Below are 19,791 nucleotides of genomic sequence, written 5' to 3' on the forward strand. Positions count from 1 at the left end.
TTTACTTTGCCTTTCCTCATCTCTAAACACAGCAGCCCAATTGAATGGACGATGTTTTGTTTTACATCTCTTTTCAAATATCTGGTGCTGCCACTGTGACATAGAGAGGGAGTGGGGTCTTCTAACAGTGTCTTGATTTCTCCAGCGCTTTGAGAAATGTTTTGGAGCTGGATGCTTCTCATACTGCACCCTTGTGTTTAATCGACTCAACAGTCTCTCTCTGTTGATTCCCTGGCGGGTTCCACTTGACGGTCTAATTGACTTTTGTCTTCTATCCCTTGTCGGTTTCACAGAGCATCGAGCAAGCCTGCACTCACGTTGTGTCTCTCTCTCTCTCTCTCTCTCTCTCTCTCTCTCTCTCTCTCTCTCTCTCTCTCTCTCTCTCTCTCTCTCTCTCTCTCTCTCTCTCTCTCTCTCTCTCTCTCTCTCTCGCGCTCCTCGCCCCCACACCTTGTGCATGAACAGTAACAGGACGTGGGACGCTCAGCAAGCATCTGCATCTGCACTTTATAAACGGAGCAAAGGTCGTAACCCTGGCGCGAAGAGGAAGCTGGCCATGGACAAGAACAAAAGAGCAGGAAAACAAATTAAAATGTTACGTTTTCTCTTCTTCGTTCATGTCATATTGGTTTTCATTTATTACTTGACCTTTTCATACCAAACAGAGTGTAGAAATGAAATGAGCTACACCTTGAAGTTATTGTGGCAGTATCTCCGGTTCAACTCTGATAGGAAGTGGAGGAAATTGTGTCTTCGACAGGATGAGGAGGGGGGAATCTTGTCGTGTGACATGAGGGTTTGTCAGGAGCTCTCAGATCTAGCTGCGTTCCAAACCGCTCGGTAAATAAACTACAGTCAATCCACACAAACACAGACTTACTATTATTTTCGACACGGTTGTTTATAATGTATTTAGATTGTGCAGGTTCTATCCGTTAGAACGCTCCAATCTGTAGAATGACGAACAAGCTCCCAGTTGATATCTCTCTTGCCAGGGGATGTGATACTGTAGTCGTACGTTGCGGGTGAGAAAGCTAAGCCTCCCTGAGATTCTGTCACCTCAACACGTCGCTCTGCTTGCGCTGTATCAAGCTGCGAGAAAGCTGACGCCAAGGGCCTGCCCCGGTGGCTTAGAGGGTAAGGCGTTAACGCACGGCCCTGGGTTTAATCCCAACCCGAGCCATTTCTCCATGTCTTCCCTTCCCTCTTTCCAACTGTGTCCACGAATTAAGGCCGAAAATATTCATGGGGAAACCCCCCCCTCCTGAAACGACGAGTAAATATTTGGGGATTCCCCCCCCCCCCCCCCCACACACACACACACACACACACACACACACACACACACACACACACCCACACACACACACACACACACACACACACAGAACGAAAGGTTTGTGGCTCCCACCGAATGGTCAGACGGAGAGGGGGAGACGAGAAAAAGAGCAAGTCTGTGAGGTTCACTCTAAGGGACAGCAGAAGACAACGAGCCCAGGCATGTGCCTCCGTCATGTGGCCTACATGGGAGAACACGTGGCGTGCATGACAAATCAGTCTCCTTCTCAACAAGCAAGGGCTCTGTTTTAAAAATGCACAAGCCATCTCCTCTCCCCACTCCACAAACGTGCACAGCCTTAAGCGAGATGACAGAGTGTATACCTGCTTAATTCATACATTCATTGACTTACTTTGAGATCACGGAAACGGCATCATTGGAACAGTAATGCTTGCTGCTGCTGTTCCCACAAACATCCCCGACAACGCCTGTGGTATTAATTTGCAGTGAAACCAAATGAGCTGCAATTTGTGGCCCGCAGAGGTGTGGTTGTAAAAGCTTGGTGTGAACAACCAAGGGCATTCGGCAGTGCTGTACCTACACACCCAGACTGGTGACAGTTAGAACTGTTAGATCTCCACAAATCTGCCCTGTCAAGAGTAACAAGGCTTAGATTCATTTAGTCATTTAGCAGACGCTCTTATCCAGAGCGACTTACAGTAAGTACAGGGACATACCCCCGAGGTAAGTAGCGTGAAGTGCCTTGCCCAAGGACACACCATCATTTTACCCGGCCGGGTAATCGAACCAGCAACCTTCTGATTACTAGCCCGATTCCCTAACCGCTCAGCCACCTGACTCCCACCAGATTCAACGTGATCATTTATTTAGACCACCACAGACAAGTCAAAGTAACTGACACGATGGAACTCACATCTTTCTAAAAGACAAATACATGGCTTACAGGTGGTGAACACGAGGAAAGGGCCCGGAGCAGATACAGTCAGAGCGGTTCAACCTCATTAGTCCCTGAAGACCAGATCAGAAGACCTATGCTAATAGGTTCCATCATGTGTGACGTTTGTGATGTTTATCACCACGGGAACCACATGCATGTCTGCGTTCTTTCAGAAGGACAGCGGGCCAATCACAAGGAAGACAATGTTCTGTGTTCTTCAAGGGCATTCAAAAACATTATTGCAATGGACAGAGCCATGGTTACTCATTCAGCTTCCACGCTCACGTCCTGTGTGTCAACAGAGTGTAATGTAAGTGTGAGCAGCAAGGTAAAATATCTCCCTTCAAGGACCTTAAGCACTGTGAGGCAGTGGGACTGAGGTGAATGATGAATATGACATTACAGGGCGTGAAATCACACAGGACACCTTCACAGCCTACACAATCTTTTACCTTTCATTTACACCCAAGACACAATCTATCAAATGATCAAGCATTGAGGGAGTGTTTAACGTGAACACTGTCACAAAAGGGATTTGATTGGAACAGAATCCATTGTTCTCAACAATTGCCTAATTAGCTTTCTGTTAGAGGTCCCTTAGCAACAGTTGAGCTGTTGTCGGTGAATAAGTAATCCTAATGGCAAAAGTAGACACCCTGTGGACACTGTCGTGTACATATGCTGCTTTGCTCCCTTTCTCACACGTGCACACACACACTCATGTACAGTAGGGACACGCACGTTATGTACACACACATTTAAATGATCTCTCGTGCAGGTTTTGCCACCAAAGTACCCTAAGATGGTAATAGATGTTGTGGTTTTATGATGTACTGGGCATGAGAGATGAGATTGCCTGTTGGAACCCATCGAAAGGTTACATTTACATTTAGCAGACGCTCTTATCTAGAGCGACTTACAGTAAGTACAGGGACATTCTCCCAGAGGCAAGTAGGGTGAAGTGCCTTGCCCAAGGACACAACGTCATTTTGCACAGCCCGGGAATCGAACCGGCAACCTACTGATTAATAGCCCGACTCCCTAACCGCTCAGCCACCTGAGCCCAGGTAAACACACACGTTGTTCTCCTGCCTAACTACCGTCTTCTGTGAGCACGGAAGAAGGTCGTCACCTTTCGGCTGAGATTCCAAACTCTCCCACAACCTCCTTCTTTCAAACACCTCTCAGACTATACCCTCCATTACGGTTTTCCTGACAGGGCAGAGGTGACTCATTACGTTCAGTGTGACAGTTTTTGCCGCCACAAGAATCTGTTCAGATTTTCTGTGCACCAGTTTGTTAACTGTCTGGGGACAGATCAGTGGAGAATGGCTGGTATGCCTTCCAGGATTCCTCCTTTTCTGCTCTCCAGGGAGAGCAGAAGAAAGCATAATGGCGGTAGGATCTAAGGGGGAAAACTCCCTGCTTTGAGCAGTGTGGAGGAAATTGGGATTTCCTGTGTACTGACATTATTTACTAATCACTAATTCACTTTCACTAACCAATTTAACTTGTCATTGGATACTACTTAGTATGTTCTCATGTGAGTTTCCTATTTATAAGAGTAGATTGTCTTTGTCAGGTTGAATGGGTGTTCGGGGTCAGCAAAATAACAAGGTAGGGGCCATTTACATTTAGTAGACGCTCTTATCCAGAGCGACTTACAGTAAGTGCAGGGACATTCCCCCCGAGGCAAGTAGGGTGAAGTGCCTTGCCCAAGGAAACAACATCATTCGACACGGCCGGGAATCGAACTGGCAACCTTCAGATTACTAGTCAAATCCCCTAACCGCTCAGCCACCTTACTCCCACATGGGTGTTCGGGGTCAGCAGAATAACAAGGTAGGGGTCATAGGGATCACCCTGGTTGAGAGGAGATCAAATCAAATGTAACGTATAACCCCTTTCAACAGGCAATGTCACAAGGCTTTAAAGTGACCAACAGATCAGAACTAATAACCAACCTGAACTCCACTAAAAGAAAAGTGAAAAAATCCTTGTGAGGACCAATTCAGTGAGGGATTCCCTTTTCTGGAATGGTAATGGTAAAAGATACAGACCGAAAGGTGATGATACCTTTTGCAGTAGCTTAAAATACATTTATTGTGAAATTTTATGGAAGTATGCAACAGTATGAAGATCTGGGAATGGTACAGTGTGGCAAAAAATGCATGATATCCGTATGCACTTCTGAACCAATACTAAGTAAATGATGTTATGTTTGCACATTCATTCAAAGCAGCAATAACTACTACCATTATCACTTACCTTCCAAGGTTCAATATGCGGGTACGTAAACTGTGTAAAGATGTCTTAGGCTTGTCAGACATTTTGATTTATGACCAAGGTTCTTAGATTTTTATACCCTGTAGTTCAGATTCTGAAAAAGTGACGTTATTGAGATTCATGGCGTTAGATATAATTGAGGTTCATTAAGTCAGATATAGAAATGAGGTTCACAGAGTTTGGTATAAATGAGGTTCAGGAGGAGACGTAACTATCCACTGTTAACTGTGTGTCGTGTCACACAACGCATGATTAGCCACCTGCTAATTACAACATACACCTGACACCACTCAACTGAGGACCATATAAATACCCCTGTGATCTACCTGTCAGTCTTGTCTTTCAGTTCTCGCTATCCACCCCCTCCCCTGCCCTCCCCTGCTCTCCTTGCCTACAGAGCTTTACTTTCCGTTATCCGGGCACCTCAAAAGCATCTTCGGAGGTTTGAGAAAACTGACTGAGGCCCCAGGACTCATCCACCATCCTTGGACTCTCCTGGCTGGTTACACGCTCATGACTATATTCATTCAGTCATTAATATTATTCCTTCCAGTAAAACTTACTTAACATGTGCAGTCGTGGGGGCAATCTTTGACCCTGTTGAATAAAAAATGAAAGGATATTCCCAGGCAGCACTATGAAGTTACTGGGTCATCTTTAGAAGATGATCAAACACTAAGCAGGTTGAATAGGTACTCCTACGTGTTCACTGAAGAGGACACTGATTCACTCAGTGTTGGGGAGGCATATTTTCAATGCAGTGTACTAATGGTACTGGGTATGGGTCACATGGGGGTAGGAAACTGGTGTTGGATCACTGAAAAGATGGCTTTGAGATGGATGGATTTACATTTACATGTATTCATTTAGCAGACGCTTTTATCCAAAGCGACTTCCAAGAGAGAACTTTACAAAAGTGCATAGGTCCCTGATCATAAACGACGAGATAGCCCCAACATTGCGGGTAGCCAAAACATGAAGCATACATTGTGAAAAGCAAATAAGTGCCAATGGGAAGAACCATAAGAGCATGTAGATAAACAAATTATAATTAAATAACATGAACCTCAAAAGTGCAAGAGTGTACCTGTATGAAAGGATGGATAAGATCATTGTTTTATTTAGCTACTTGGGGAAATTGCGCAGTTGGGAAAGGACATGATAAAATGACACAAATATTACTGTCTTCCACTGATGCTCTGCGTTACTTTTCAACATTTGCAATACGAAAAATAACAACAGAACAGACGGGACATCCCAACTACTTCTAACGTATTAGAATGCAGGTAGGACTGCTTCGAGCTTCGAAAACAAAAACAACTCTTGTAGAAGTCTCCACAATGTTAACGAGGGCGGCGTTAAATCGTCATCAACTGGACTTCATAATTCCTACTTGAACACATCAAACATGTGCAGCGCATTGCAGGGCCGTAATCATAATATATATGGGGGGGGACACATCCACCTCCAATATTCAAATCTGGTCAAAATGTCCCCCCCCAATATATTGATATAAAAATATAAATTATAAATAAATGTGCTACGCTACGACAGGCAATTTATTCATGTTCATAACTAAACGTAAAAAGTTTTCAGGGGGGGACCCTCAGACTCCCCAGCAGATTTCGTCCCCCCCAATGTTGACTCCATGGCTACGGCTTTGGTGCATTGCATGTCATCAATCGTTGTCACCCCATGATGAAGGTGTCCTCATTACTGGAAAGATGTTCGCACTGACATTTACAGCAACATGAAATATGCAGGAATGCAGATCAATTCCATCCCCTGCTGCCAGCTGGGCAAAGCCTCTCTTCGTTTGTTAAGGACTTCAGTCACTTCTAATTAGGCAGACACGAATCTCTTTCAAGTTCTTTTGCAGCAAAGAACATAAACAAAAGGAACCAATGTTTGCGAGGTGTGATTCTGTGAATCCGTCGAGTGGATACAAAAATGTTTTACCCAAATTGTCTTCCATTCAGTCAAGAGCAATTACATGTTGAAAGGGTTAAATGTAGATTCACAAATTCGCAGCTAGACTGATCTCCCAATGCTGTCCATGCAGATAAGCATGCCTATGTGAAGAATGTAGGGTTTCTACCCCCATGGGTTCGTTATTTCTCCACCCTGCTGTGGGTTTCAAGTAATTGGGATTTTGTTTCCAAGAAACTGCACTTTCTAGATTAAGTGGATAAGAAGGAAGGCTGCTCATGCAATTAAACTCGGCCTTGACACATACGGGATCGAGAAGGATCTGGGGATGAGAGCCATGCTTGTAGTCTTTACTCTCCTACTGGATAGGCTCTCAACTGCAGCATCTCTTAAACAAAGATGACTGTGTAGCTTATCATTATTGCCACCGTTGGCATCTTTTGGAGAGGTGTCTTGAAAAACAGAAAGAGACAGACTTTGTTTGAAATATCTAAATGTATGTTCGATGCTTCGTAGCTGTGGTTCTCGGAACACAAGATAAACACTCAATAATGTACAAGGTAGAAAGTGCATGGCAAATGATTTTCTTGGAAGTGTTCTAGGGCCAGAGGACAAATCCTTGGGACTGTCTTTGCTCTCAATGCTTTCATACTTTCCTATCTCCAAGTGACTGCTAGTAAAGATCAACATGGTTGTTGATGGTTGAGATGTACACTGTTATGCATCAGTTGCATCTCGGCTCGTTAAGTCTTGCCTAGAAGTGTGTGCTTGCTATCAAGGGATAAGTGCATACACTGTGAGGATGATAACATCCACTAGCTACAGCACATTATGTAAACATTTGAGGACTTCAGTTAGTACGCTGACATCGGGTTAGAGAGTCGCTCCTACCCGCTTTATGTACGCGGCAGCCACCTTAAATTCTCCCGTTTTTTGGGCAAAAACTGAGGGCAAGAGACACGAGAGACATGAGAGCAAGTCATGATTATGAAGAGAGACACACCGGGGCTGAGATCCAAACGGAGACACAGAGATGAAAAGGAAACAAAAGAAAAGGAAAACTCTGTATTCATAAAAAGTACCTCAGTCTTATCCCAGACTCACTCCAGTCTCTCCAGCCTACAGCTAGGGTCTGTAGCAGTGTTTTGAGCACCGACACAAGGACACTGCAACAGACAACACCATAGGCGGAAATCCCGGGGGGACAGGGGGGACACGACCCCCCCATCCTGGGAAAAATTTGTCCCCCCCAATAAATCACTGTAAACATAAGGACATTTAAATAATATTAATAATATACATTTACCTTATTACAATGTAGGGTATGTGTTACAGCAGTCATTTTGGTGTCCCCCTCAGGAATTGCTCTTGAGATAATGTCATATAATTGTCCCCCCCAAAATTGATAGCAGATTTTCGCCACTGGACAACACACTTCTAGATGCTCCAAATATTTGTTTAATGGGCTCATAAATGAATAGGCCAGAAGATATAATATATTTCAAAGGAGACATGACCCAAAAATACCAGAGGACCAGTCACAGTGGGATTACGGAGTAATAAATGTTCATACTTTGACACATGCGAAGAGCACAATTTATTGCATTGGAGTGTGAAAAGCAGCCTGTGTGACATTGCCATCCCTCACTTGTTCGCCCTCCTATCTCTCCCCATTTCCTCTCTGCATCTCCGCCGCCTCCACACCATGCAGTCCAGTCTCTCTCGATCCCTCTCTATCACACTGAAATCAATTATCGGACACCAAACGAGAGAGAAAACAACACGGAAAATCCAACCGAAGACAGTCGTGCACCTTCCTTAAGTAAAACCGACCCGTTAATACTTAAATTCATTTTTCAGATTTGGCACAACACCAAACCCATCTCCGTAGACACGGTAATAGAGCAGATGGTTTATTTGTGGATTTTGTGAAAGTGTTTTATCTTCAACCCATTGAATAGATCCATCGGCAGCATTGTCACACAACCCTAACTCTCCGGGCTGCTCCAACGTTATTGGTTCATTAGTCCCTTCATTTAGAGTTGTGATGGGGGCCGCCTCTCTGATGCCTGGATCTCTCTCATCCCCACACCCCTCCATGCTCTCCGCGTGTTCTCCATCTCCCTTCCTCCCGCCCTATCTCTCTCTTCCTTCTTCTCCACTGAGGGCTAATCTGATTGAATTGTACAAAGGGCATGTGTCTTCCCTGGGCTCCTTCAGAGTTCAGATTAGCTAACGTTTCAAGAGGAAATGTGAAAATGCTGTTAAGCTTGCGGTAGCATCTACCTACATGTTAATGGTCTACATGGTCATACAGTGGTATGAATGGAAATATATCAAATGAATCCCATATCACGACATAGAATATTCCTCAGGCCAAGAACATTTGGAAATGCAATCTATTGGTTGCGTGTTTGTTGCATTAATGCAAAGAAAAAAACTAAGAACAAAATTGAAAACATAACGAATCTGTATAATGTCCTCTCTGCATAGATCTATTCAAGCTGCAAAATGTGAGGAAACCACATTTATGTATGTAGGCTGTTTTTAGAAACCTTCCATCTCTTTCTCATGTACTCGGGTCTTCAGCAACAACATCAATGCTCTATGTATTCTCTCAGTCTTATGTCTGTGCCCCCATCCCCATGATCAACGCTTTCTTCCATGGAAGAAGCAGTACAATAGTTCATATGTGACCATGAGTAGATATGAATCAATTCACCTTCCAACAGTATCTCTGAACTCTCTTAGGTAGAAACTGTGTTTATTCTTGAAGGGCATACAGTACTATAGTACTGTATGTATTGTAAAATATGGTAAATAGAAGCAAGCTATCTACTATATGCATTAAAAGACAAAAGAGTGCCCTTGGAAATGGAAACATGACGCTTGAGTAATCAAAACATAGCAACGACAATGAGAAACGCAAGCAAGTGTTGAATAAATCAAATGGGAAATGACAGTTAGAAAAAGGTGTTATTACTATGGAAACGCTGTACACTGGATGATACATTCATGACAGTCCTGGGTTTCATCTACAACGGGGGTCATCAAGACACGTTTGATGAATGTGTTCCCGCCTCTCCAACATCTGTCACTGCTGGTTTAATACAACATTCTTGATTCTCATCACTCTTGGACCACGAACCCAGCCATGGACAGAGTCAACAGCAGATCCCTTCAGAAAGACCCAGAACAAAATGATAGAATACATCAACGTATAATATACAAATATATAAAACGATACTAAGGGTTGTACTGTACTAGTCGGCAAGTCTTCTCATTAGAGGACGCATCCACTAATGATTCCAACAACAGATAAATACATTAAAAAAACTAAATAAACTATAAACAAATGACCACTCATGTTATTGATATTCCTGTTTATTTGTGACCACAGTCATACAACACTCTCTTCCACTATTCGTAAACACTACAAATAAACTACAAAGACAACAAACAGTGGAATAGGGTAGATAACACACAAGTCTGCTTCCCCCACCAGTGTTTTGGGTAGCCTGTCCCTGACATACTGTCTCCAAGGGAGACCACATGTCATAGAGGGAACAGATGTGCACCTGCATCCCTCTACTGGAAGTACTGCAAGGAGGGGAAGCCCAGTGGGAGCTGGAATACCACCTTCAAAGTGTGTGTGTTTGTGTGTGTGTGTGTGTAAGGAAATGGGGGAGTCAGATGGCTGAGCGGTGAGGGAGTCGGGCTAGTAATCTGAAGGTTGCCAGTTTGATTCTGGCTGTGCAAAATGACGTTGTGTCGTTGGGCAAGGCACTTCACCCTACTTGCTTCGGGGGGAATGTCCCTGTACTTACTGTAAGTCGCTCTGGATAAGAGCGTCTGCTAAATGACTAAATGTAAATGTAATGTAATGTAAATAAGTGTTGGATTGCTGGAAAAAGGTGTCCAGGATTTCATCTCAACTTTTCAGTGTAGACCGACTACATTTCCATTTCCATTTCAGACATAGGATGAGGAGTTTCAGGCTAGATTTGGGATTGTCAAATGACATTTCTGTTTCCGATATGAATTTGATTGCACCACAGTTCAGAAAAACCCTGACGGATGGTGGACCCCCATCTTAGGGGGAGTCATGAAATGAGTACCGAGATTGAGTGTAAGATGATGAGAAGTCAAACTTCTGAAATGTGCTGTGCTGTGCACAATTTCATACTGTAAAAGGGTGAAACTTAGATGAAAGCAAATTAAGGGCCTTCCAATTAAAAACTATTGTGAAATCAAGCCAAGCAGTGAATGCTGAAGACATACTGTATATTGTACCTCCGGATTACTGTTCACAATTACAAAAGAAAAAAGATTTAATTAATGTTCACTGATCCTGTGGCTATACCCCTCTATAGCTTTGAGATGAACGTCATTTTCTCTGTAGGGTTGACTGCATTTTAATGAACAACACAGAGCGATGCGTTCTGTACATCTTCAGAGCATAAATCTTGCCCTAGTTTGGTCAGGAACAACAGCTGTACAATTAGCATGGTCTTATTCCTATAATCCTCTGATCTGGGAAGCAAAAGGGGCTGTGACCGTATGCTAAACTTATCATAGATGGCACTTGCGAAGGAGGAGCAGCCATTTCTGTGTTGAAGTAGGCCTATTTTTCAACTGTAGATGAGCCTTTGTAGGCCTGCGCGTAGGGCATTCAGTCCTAGCTTCAACACGTAACAAAAGGCTCGGCTTATTTCACATGGTGTTTGGTGCAATTGTATAGAACGTTAATGGCATCTAGCCTTTGTCTAGATGGCAGATGTTAAGGAATAATACCACACTGCAGATGTGATGCTGTTCTCAGCCCTCCCGGAGTACTGGGGAAATATTTGTACAGTAGATTCTGAACAGCCTGAGTATCAGTGTGATGACAGGATGCCGTTCTGCAAATACTTTCGCGAGACACCATCTAATCCAAGCTGTGAGCCAGAGATGAACTCCTGTGCGATTGTAACGCTCATCAAAAGCAACAGTCCTTCTGGGATTGGAGTGCTGTTAAATTTAATAGTACCTTTCCCGTTTGTTGACGTCTGAGGCAAAAACTGCAAATTCAATCATGTGGAAACACCAGAAGGTGCCTTGATGGATCAGTGAATTGAAAGAAAGGAGAATTTACACATTAAGCTCTGGGAAACGTTCAGGGACCACTGCACCTTTCTCTTTCCTTTCCAAATAATTAGATAAGGAAAGTTTTGAGTGAGGAACAGAAATCTTGACCTTGCAGTGGCTTCGTAAATGGAAGCCTTCTGGTCCTCCCTCAAAATGTTCCTTCTCAACGTTTTTTGGAAAGGAAAGAAAGAGGTGCAGTGGTTTCTCCATTTCTTTCCAAGCTGTGACTCTATCTGGCCACCATGGCTGCCCATTAACACAGAACGGTTCACTTGCACCACCTATTGGTGAAACAACAGAGGAGTGAGCTCAAGGATGAGTCTGGCGGATGCTGATGAATACTTTCAAGTGAAGAGGATCGTGAGAGCTACCGAAGCGGCCTACATTTAGGTCCATCAGTTTAGGTCTGACTATCCACCTTCCTTTTGGCCAACTTTTAAGTGAACTAAGAATGATGATAAGGAATTTTATTTACACCCCTCTTTCCACAACCCAAAGCGCTACAGTCAAAGGCCATAGAGCAGAAAGCACAGGAGCACTGTAAAAGTAGGTCATGAGATGCAATTGAACAAAATTAAAGTAAGGAGCGAAAATCAGATCACATAATAAAAACCAGGGGCCACAGTAGAACGCGGATCGCACATGCTCAGATCATGCTAGATCAGGTACACCTGAATAAACATGTTTTAACATGTTTCTTAGAAGTGTCAAAGGGGGCATTTCTCAGCACCTCTGGCGAAGCCTTAACAGTCGGTTGGGCTGTCAGTTGGAGAGACACGTGAAAGCAGAGGAGGAGCTACCAGGAGCTGCCGGGGCATCTGAAGCCAACATCATTGATCAAGGTGTGATGTGTTGCCAGGGTGACGCAAGTGTGAGAATGCGAGTTGCACCATTTTGAACATGCTGGACCTTTATCAAGTATACTGCCATGTAGACTAGACCCTTCTCTGCAAAACTGGATCTGAAATAAGCGACGTTTGTCAGGGATGACTGTCAATGATAACTCAGCTTGGCTGCCCTGCTCTAAAAATGAACCACGCTTTCAGACTTGCGATGAGCTAACTTTCAGTGACCAAACACATTCCTCTCAGTTCTCATCCCCCCCTTATTTGGCGTTCACCCAGACTCTCCTGCAGGAACCTGGCAGGAGCAGCATATCCCCCAAGATCTATTTCTTGGTTACCATTCCTGAGGCGTTCACAGAGCAACAGTAAGGGTTCATATAAATGTACTTTATTCGAATTTCACGTTTCACAAGATAAATACATATTAAAGATTCTCTGTTTAACCACACAGGCAATGTTCCATTCTGCATTGTTAAGTGTCCTGCCAAGATGCTGCACCAGGTACATACAAGAAGCTGTTTGACTGCATCCCCAACTATTTGACAATGCATTTTGTTACAAACATTCAGATCTTTCATACAGTGTCTGCTTTGTTTACTTTACTCTGAAACATCAATATACCCCTGCCCCCGGGTTACAGAATGTGTTGCCGCTGGCTAGATACTCTGCAGTCTGTCTCTCTCATGACACTGAATTAATATTTCAGAAACTTGCTCAAATATTCTGCTAATATTCTGCCGATGCCTTTTAAAGATACAGTAGACAGGGAAGAAACATGTCTTGGCTTGACACTATATAAACAAGAAAATGACAACATTTATATAAGTCACTCGCGAGACTCTTTTGATGGTGCAGAGCCATAAGAATTCACTTTTTACTTTGCAAAAAGCAGGCCCCTGGTGTGGTTTGTTCTAGTTCCTGCATACGAACAGGGACTTGCCAAGACAAAAATACAATTGGTTAGTGTCACACACAAATCCAAAAAGCATAACGCAAGGGTTATTATTAGTACTGATAAAGAGGTGAACTTTTATGACAATATTCATTTTTTTTCTCCATTTTTTAGATTTAAAACAATCCATCGGTATTCATTGTACATGTCATTTCAAAGGCCTAGTCATTCGCACTCATTCCTCACACATAAACACGTGAACAATGTCGTCAACCAGCGCCACTCTCTGAGAGCGAAGTCCGTCTCAGAAGCTATACATCATCATGCTCCAAGACATATGAAGGCAATTCAGACACAGGTCTACTTTCTTATACAAAAACAATAATAAAGAGAATAATATGATCTAGTGAAGCAATAGATACAATATATATGCAGTGTTTGCATTAGAGGCCTGGTAAAAATAACTTGCCTTATGCACAAAGATATGCTTGTTAAGGCTACACAAACTCAAGGAAAAGCATGGTAACTTCAGTGTAAAGCCCTCTTCATAGCCTGACCCATTCCGTTGATTTCATTAACCTTTTACAAAGCGGTAAATACATAATTGGTGAACTAAATAACAGGCCTCAATGAACAAACAGAGAGAACAAAAAAGGCCATAAAGTAGAAAAAGGGTCAGTCAGGCTCCACCTTGGTCTTTAGTGGTATTGTCCTCAAGGTTTTCCTCGCTGTCCTCGTCACTGTGGAGCCTCTTGGCTGTGGCATTTTTACTATTCTCCATTTTCAGCCCCCTCTTCTTGTGCATTGGTGTCTTTCTCCCTACAAAATGGAGTACTGGAGATGAGCAAAGTGACTTGAATTCCAAATCACGTTATAACCCTGAAAGTGATCTTGCCCACGCCAAACACTTGTTGTGTTGTGCTGTGGTCATTCTCAAGAAGTCTTGCCAAAATGGCAAAAGTGTGCCATTTCATTTGATATCTTTGCTACTTTTGAAACGGTTTTCTTTTCGCAAATAGAGATGATCTGTCTCTCACCTGCTGATGAAACAAATTGATCTGCATCTCCGCCACCATTATCCTCACGGACGGCTGTGCCTTCAACCGCCCCTTCCTCGTTAGTGACTATTCTTTGTCTTGCGCTTTCGAAAACGGACTTGAGAACAATGGAATCCTCAAATATCTGTCAGGATATGACACAAAAGACATCAGGCTAAATCAGGCAAATCAACTCATCCCTTTCAAGAGCAGACTTTGCTTTGTCACGTCAAGGCTTCTACAGTTTCAACTGCATATAGACAGCTCGGAAACATGACCGAAATTGGGAATAAAGACATGATACCATCCTTGACAATAAAAAATGGCATTCAAATGACATAAAACATACTCAGAATGGTGGAATTTGAATAATGATGGGCTTCATTTAACCCTCGTGCTGCATTCGGGTCACATGTACCAAAGGTTCACAACACGTTGTGTTTAACCAATTTTACCTAATACAAAAACAAATAAAAAGCATTTTCTTTTAACCTTCGCAATGTGGGGGGTCTGAGACAGCCTGCCGGTTAAAAGAAAATGCTTCACTTTGTTTTTGTATGCGGTAAAGTTGTCCCAATACGACGGTGGGTCACAATGACTGATGGGTCCGAATGACCCGAAGAGAACACAAGTGTTAACGGCTGTATAGAGTAATGCAGTCTGTATTATCTACCTGAGAACCCTCAAGGTTGAAGGTCTGGGCGTTCAAACACAGCAGGACAATGTCTCTCTCCAGGTCACCCACACTCCTGTACTTGTGGTTACGCACTCGTTCCTGACAACTCAGAACAGCATCAATCACTAGCTATTGTCTGTGCTGAATTAATGATTATGGAAATGCTACATTATATATAGATATTTACGGTGATTGACAGCATGGGGTTGGTTTTGTAAAGCTGGCACATCAAATACCAGCCTGACCATCTGTGTCTATCAATTGGTAGAGGACTGAGGCCAGAACCATCCTGCTTGCCAGTTGGTACTTGGTATCTAAGTAATTGCTGGCAGAGATTGTCTTGGCTGCCTCACAAACATACTTAGTAACTTTACCAGTAGTGGAGTAAGTCAGTAGTTCCAAACAACCCTGGACTAAATAGTCTAAAATCACAACAGCTCCTAAACGTTCCCTTCCCTTGCGTCATCATCAAAATCATCTCCATGTGCCACCATAATGGAGTCTCGGGGATTTCACCGGAATGGGAGTTAAGCACATTCCCCAGCGATAGGCAAGGTTTGCTAAGTTTGTTGAGACCACCTACCCTGATCCTTCTAAAGTCCACAGGCTTGCGGATGAGCTCGTAGTACTCGGGGACCTCTTTCTTAGACGGCAGCTGAACGAAGCCTTTACTGATCTGACGTCCCAACCTGGAAACGTTCAACACAGCAATCGGGACAGGAAGAAGCAGGATCTCTGTATTCACAGTTGTTCATTAACATCGAATTAGAATGAGGGGAATTCCCACCCTGGGGGAATTGTTCTGTGTTCTGCCTGTCCCCTGACAAAGGCATGTGCGACAGACTGACTCACAGACTGAGGTGACGGTGCACAAGCAGCTAACGCAAACCGCGACAAAGCATCGTACATCGAAGGAACAATCGGGAGTTTCGAGTCTCACCCGTCCTTGTAGTTGATGACCATGTCGACCAGTGTGTGGAGTTGTCTCGTCAGTTCGGGGGGGTTGGGGGGCAGCTTCTCTGCCGGGGGGCGACCACGCTTCCTTTTGACCTTCTCACCCGCCTCGTGGCCAATCTCCGCCGTCTTGTTTCCGTGGTGATGGCTTTTCCGTTTCTTTGCACTGATGTCCTCCTCCATGTCATTCAAGGCCCCGTTCCGCTCAGCCTGTGGAGACAGGCTTAAAAGTAACCCACTGACTACTTTAATTATCCGAGCCATTTCAAGCCGAGGGGTCAAGAATAGCGTCAGTATCACTGCAACAACAAAAAACAACCACTCCTGTGGCAAAGGGGGGGTAAAGATGGACTTTGATTCCTAACAATTTCTATTTGTTTATGCCATTTTCTTCGCCATACTCTTTACACAAAGTCTACGATCAGGCTTGACAGTAATTTCGTCTCTGGTTGTTACTGTCAAACAAGACAAATCTATAGAAGGCTCTTGTATCAACATCAATATTGTATCCACAAAAGCCCTTAAGAACTGTAAACACACGAGCGCAGAATGTCTATGCAATAATCAACATACATTACCTCCTCCATCTGAGGGACATTAGTGAGGGGAATGTACTACTTGGAAAACAGAAAACGTAGGGTTGCCTTTCTGCCACGCCAGAGTAGAAAAAATATTGAATCTCCAAATCTGTGTTTTCTGTTAACATGTCCAGAAAACGGTATGTGTTTGTGTGCGATAGTGAGGAGGAGAGATTGGTTTCGACCATGGGCATGTATGTTATTTCCCTTCGTCTCCTAGCAGCAAATGTCTGGTGCAACCACTGTATTTTACACAAAGACAATTAAAGTCTAGACTTATGCATGCAGCAGCAGTGGTAAAGGGTGGAGGAAGGAAATGGATTCATATTCAGCAGAGAGGAATGCAGCCTGGTCAATTTAAACAGAATATTGATGTCGAAATCGCACATACATAATCACGTGAATGCACACACAGATCACGTTGAGAACTGTATGAGAACGCAATTTCATAATCGACGAAATACACAGAGAAGGGTGGTTTGTAATGCGGCACTTCATGTTCCTCTGATGTTTCGCATATACACAACTCGCACAATGAACACGCAGAGGAACAGGGCCTCATGCCATTAACGTTCATAAGAAAATGATCACATTTCCATCATTAGTGTATGCACACGCACACTAAGAACCTGCTGAGCACCATCACCAACTGTAGACACCGATCAAGCAAAAAGGCATGAGTTACAGATTTGAGGGAGATCGGCGATGACAGCGAAACGACAACAAAAGAAATTCGGTGGGAGATCGTTGCCCAGAATTCCCTGAGAGAGAGAGGGAAGCTTTAACCACCGGCACTACTGTCTCCCTAATGCGCTGCAACCGCTCCAGCGGAGCACAGAGCTGGAGAATAATCCGGAAAGACGGACAAAACCCCTAAAACGTTGCCTGTCTAAGCGCGAGTGTGTGTGTTCACGTGTACAGTATATGTGTGTGTGTGTGTGCCTGTGCCGTATGTGATGCTCCATGCCTGTACCATCTCCAAACAAGCCTGCCTCTTCCCAGACTTGTCTGGCAATGATACCCCCTCATCCGTTACAACACACACCTACACACTCCCTCTCCCTCTCCCTCTCTCGCACACTCACAGACGTGAACACACTTTCCACTCGCTCCATCTCTCACACTCACACACACACACAAACGCACACACACTCTCCCTCTCTCCCTCTGCGATGTAGTCTGGCTGGATCCTATGCTGTGGAATAAAGACAGGAAGGAAGGAAGGAGGATATTTACCTGACTGCAATCTGCAGGCTGGATGTCAGGATCGGCTGCAGCTGGAGGGGAGAGAATTAGCAAGCCAGCATAGCGGCGGGCTGCAAGTCTCTTCATCAGCTGATCACTCAAAAGCAGAGCCCAGAAGGGGGAGAATAAAAGCGCTATGTTTTCATACACAAATCAATGGGCTGGGGGAAAATACTAATGTAATAGTCATCTCCGACTGCAGCTCTCTGCAGTATCTTTTCCACCAGTGGAAGGCCCCAAGCTTGTCTCCCTCTGCATGTTTTAATATCGACTGTCGCTACACAATTTTTTTTTCCTGCCCTCCCGTTCAAGTTATCGGGTCCAGCCTTTTTTCACAGAATGATTTTTGCATTGCGTTTCTGAGGGTGTGGATCCGTGTGGAGTCTGTCGGCGTATAGGAATCCATTCAGCACGTGAAACTGCTCAGACGGCAGAATGGTTCAGTGAAAATGATTTCAGCTAATGATGTCATGGCTCAAGGCTTTTTGGAATTACATCTTTTATGTTCAAATGATTATATATATCAGGACATGCCTGTTATATACATTGCTGTGTGTGTGTGTGTATGTATGCCTGTTAGAAAAAAATGCTACAATCAGTTAGGGAATGATACGGCTGGGAAAGAATTCTCACTAACTCTCACTAAATGACGGCTAGATTCCTGTCCACCTACGCGTCTATGTACGATGTCACAGTTGGGAATTAAATGTAAACATAAGACTCTAGGGAAAGCGGCAGGTGGTTGGCCATTGGTCTGCAGCAGACTGGAGGCTACCTGCAGACCTGCAGCTCACCTGCTGATGTGCACCACAATGAGAACCTTGAGAGAACATCACACCCCGTGGATAGAACATCAGACGTAAACATGGATCTGTCCTCGCCGTCAGAATCATGCCCTTCATGTGAATGGTATAGCTAGCATCACCGGGGGCATCGAACACGACTCATTCAATCCATTCACCTGAAGCTATTGCTTTTACTGGAATCCCCTACACGGTCATCTCTCCATGGCAACTGCTGATGAAACATGTGACCATTGGCCTGACTTGTTCTTATGATAAGAATATTGATTACGATCAAATCCACATAGCAAGGACATGATTTTATCATCAAAACCGTATTCCAGAATGAGTAACGTCGTCTGGGCGGGTCCCAGCGTGATGGAGATTTCATTTTATTCCCATGTACTTCAAAATACAATTTCCCCTGCCTCTTGTTACCATAGCAACGCCACATTTGATGTTGGACCTCGTAGGCAGTTATGGCTCTGTATCCAATCACTGTGCTAGGGAGTGACACACACACACACACTTACTTACACATAGACAATGGACAACACATGCAAAAGGGACGTACAGGAAAAAATAACTATTACAGTTGATGCAGCCATCTAGCATTTCTCAATTCGCACAAAGACTCACTCGATTGTCTAAAATGTCATTGCATCAACACAGAGCCAAAAGAGTGATGACGCAAAAAGACAAATGTCATCAAAAGACTGCAAAGCCATCCGGCCCCTTCAATGTATCACAGAAACTACAGACTGTGAACATAGACTACACATGTATTCATGGTCAGAATATCATAAAGCAGCCATCTTGATAGCAAAGCTGAGATAAACAGTCTCGATGCAGCTCCTCTGTTTTCCTGGCTGGGAGTGTGTGAACCATGTGGAACACCCCCCCCCCCCCCCCCCCCCCAAAAAAAAAAGAAAAGACAGCACGTCAGAACCGTGTCTCGACAAGTGAATTTCAGCACTGTTAAAGTCTGGCAGCCTACGATGACAAGCACTCCCAAACTGAGCTCACAGTAGGGCACAGCACACACTCTGGATGTGAAAAGGTTGGTCTTGTCTGACGAGACTCGGATCCATTATCGTCCATCCAGCTGTCAGACGCTCCGGGAGGGAGAGCAGCCGGATGGACGACCCCACTGACAAGACTTACTTAACGGCATGGATCTCTCGTGAATCAGGCTTCTAACAA

General features: G+C 44.0%; 1 protein-coding gene across 1 annotated transcript; it reads right to left on the reverse strand.

Annotated features, from left to right (window-relative positions):
- Positions 1-13,808: 13,808 nt before the first annotated feature.
- LOC136964486 (probable global transcription activator SNF2L2) lies at positions 13,809-17,893 on the reverse strand. The gene is made up of 6 exons (XM_067258625.1): positions 17,798-17,893; positions 15,970-16,193; positions 15,613-15,718; positions 15,027-15,128; positions 14,354-14,498; positions 13,809-14,135 (listed from the first exon to the last, which is right to left on the reverse strand). The coding sequence occupies exons 1-6, from the start codon at positions 17,891-17,893 to the stop codon at positions 13,996-13,998; spliced, it is 813 nt and encodes a 270-aa protein (XP_067114726.1). The 3' UTR covers positions 13,809-13,995.
- Between the last annotated feature and the right edge of the window lie 1,898 nt (positions 17,894-19,791).

The sequence above is a fragment of the Osmerus mordax genome, chromosome 20 (genome assembly GCF_038355195.1).
Source record: "Osmerus mordax isolate fOsmMor3 chromosome 20, fOsmMor3.pri, whole genome shotgun sequence".
NCBI classification, from domain to species: domain Eukaryota; kingdom Metazoa; phylum Chordata; class Actinopteri; order Osmeriformes; family Osmeridae; genus Osmerus; species Osmerus mordax.

Coding starts and splice junctions, on each gene's coding strand:
- LOC136964486 (XM_067258625.1), bottom strand. CDS start 17,893: ATGAAGAGACTTGCAGCCCGCCGCTATGCTGGCTTGCTAATTCTCTCC. Junction 15,719..15,969: donor GTCATCAACTACAAGGACGG/GTGAGACTCGAA, acceptor GAACGTTTCCAG/GTTGGGACGTCAGATCAGTA. Junction 14,499..15,026: donor TCAACCTTGAGGGTTCTCAG/GTAGATAATACA, acceptor ATATCCTGACAG/ATATTTGAGGATTCCATTGT.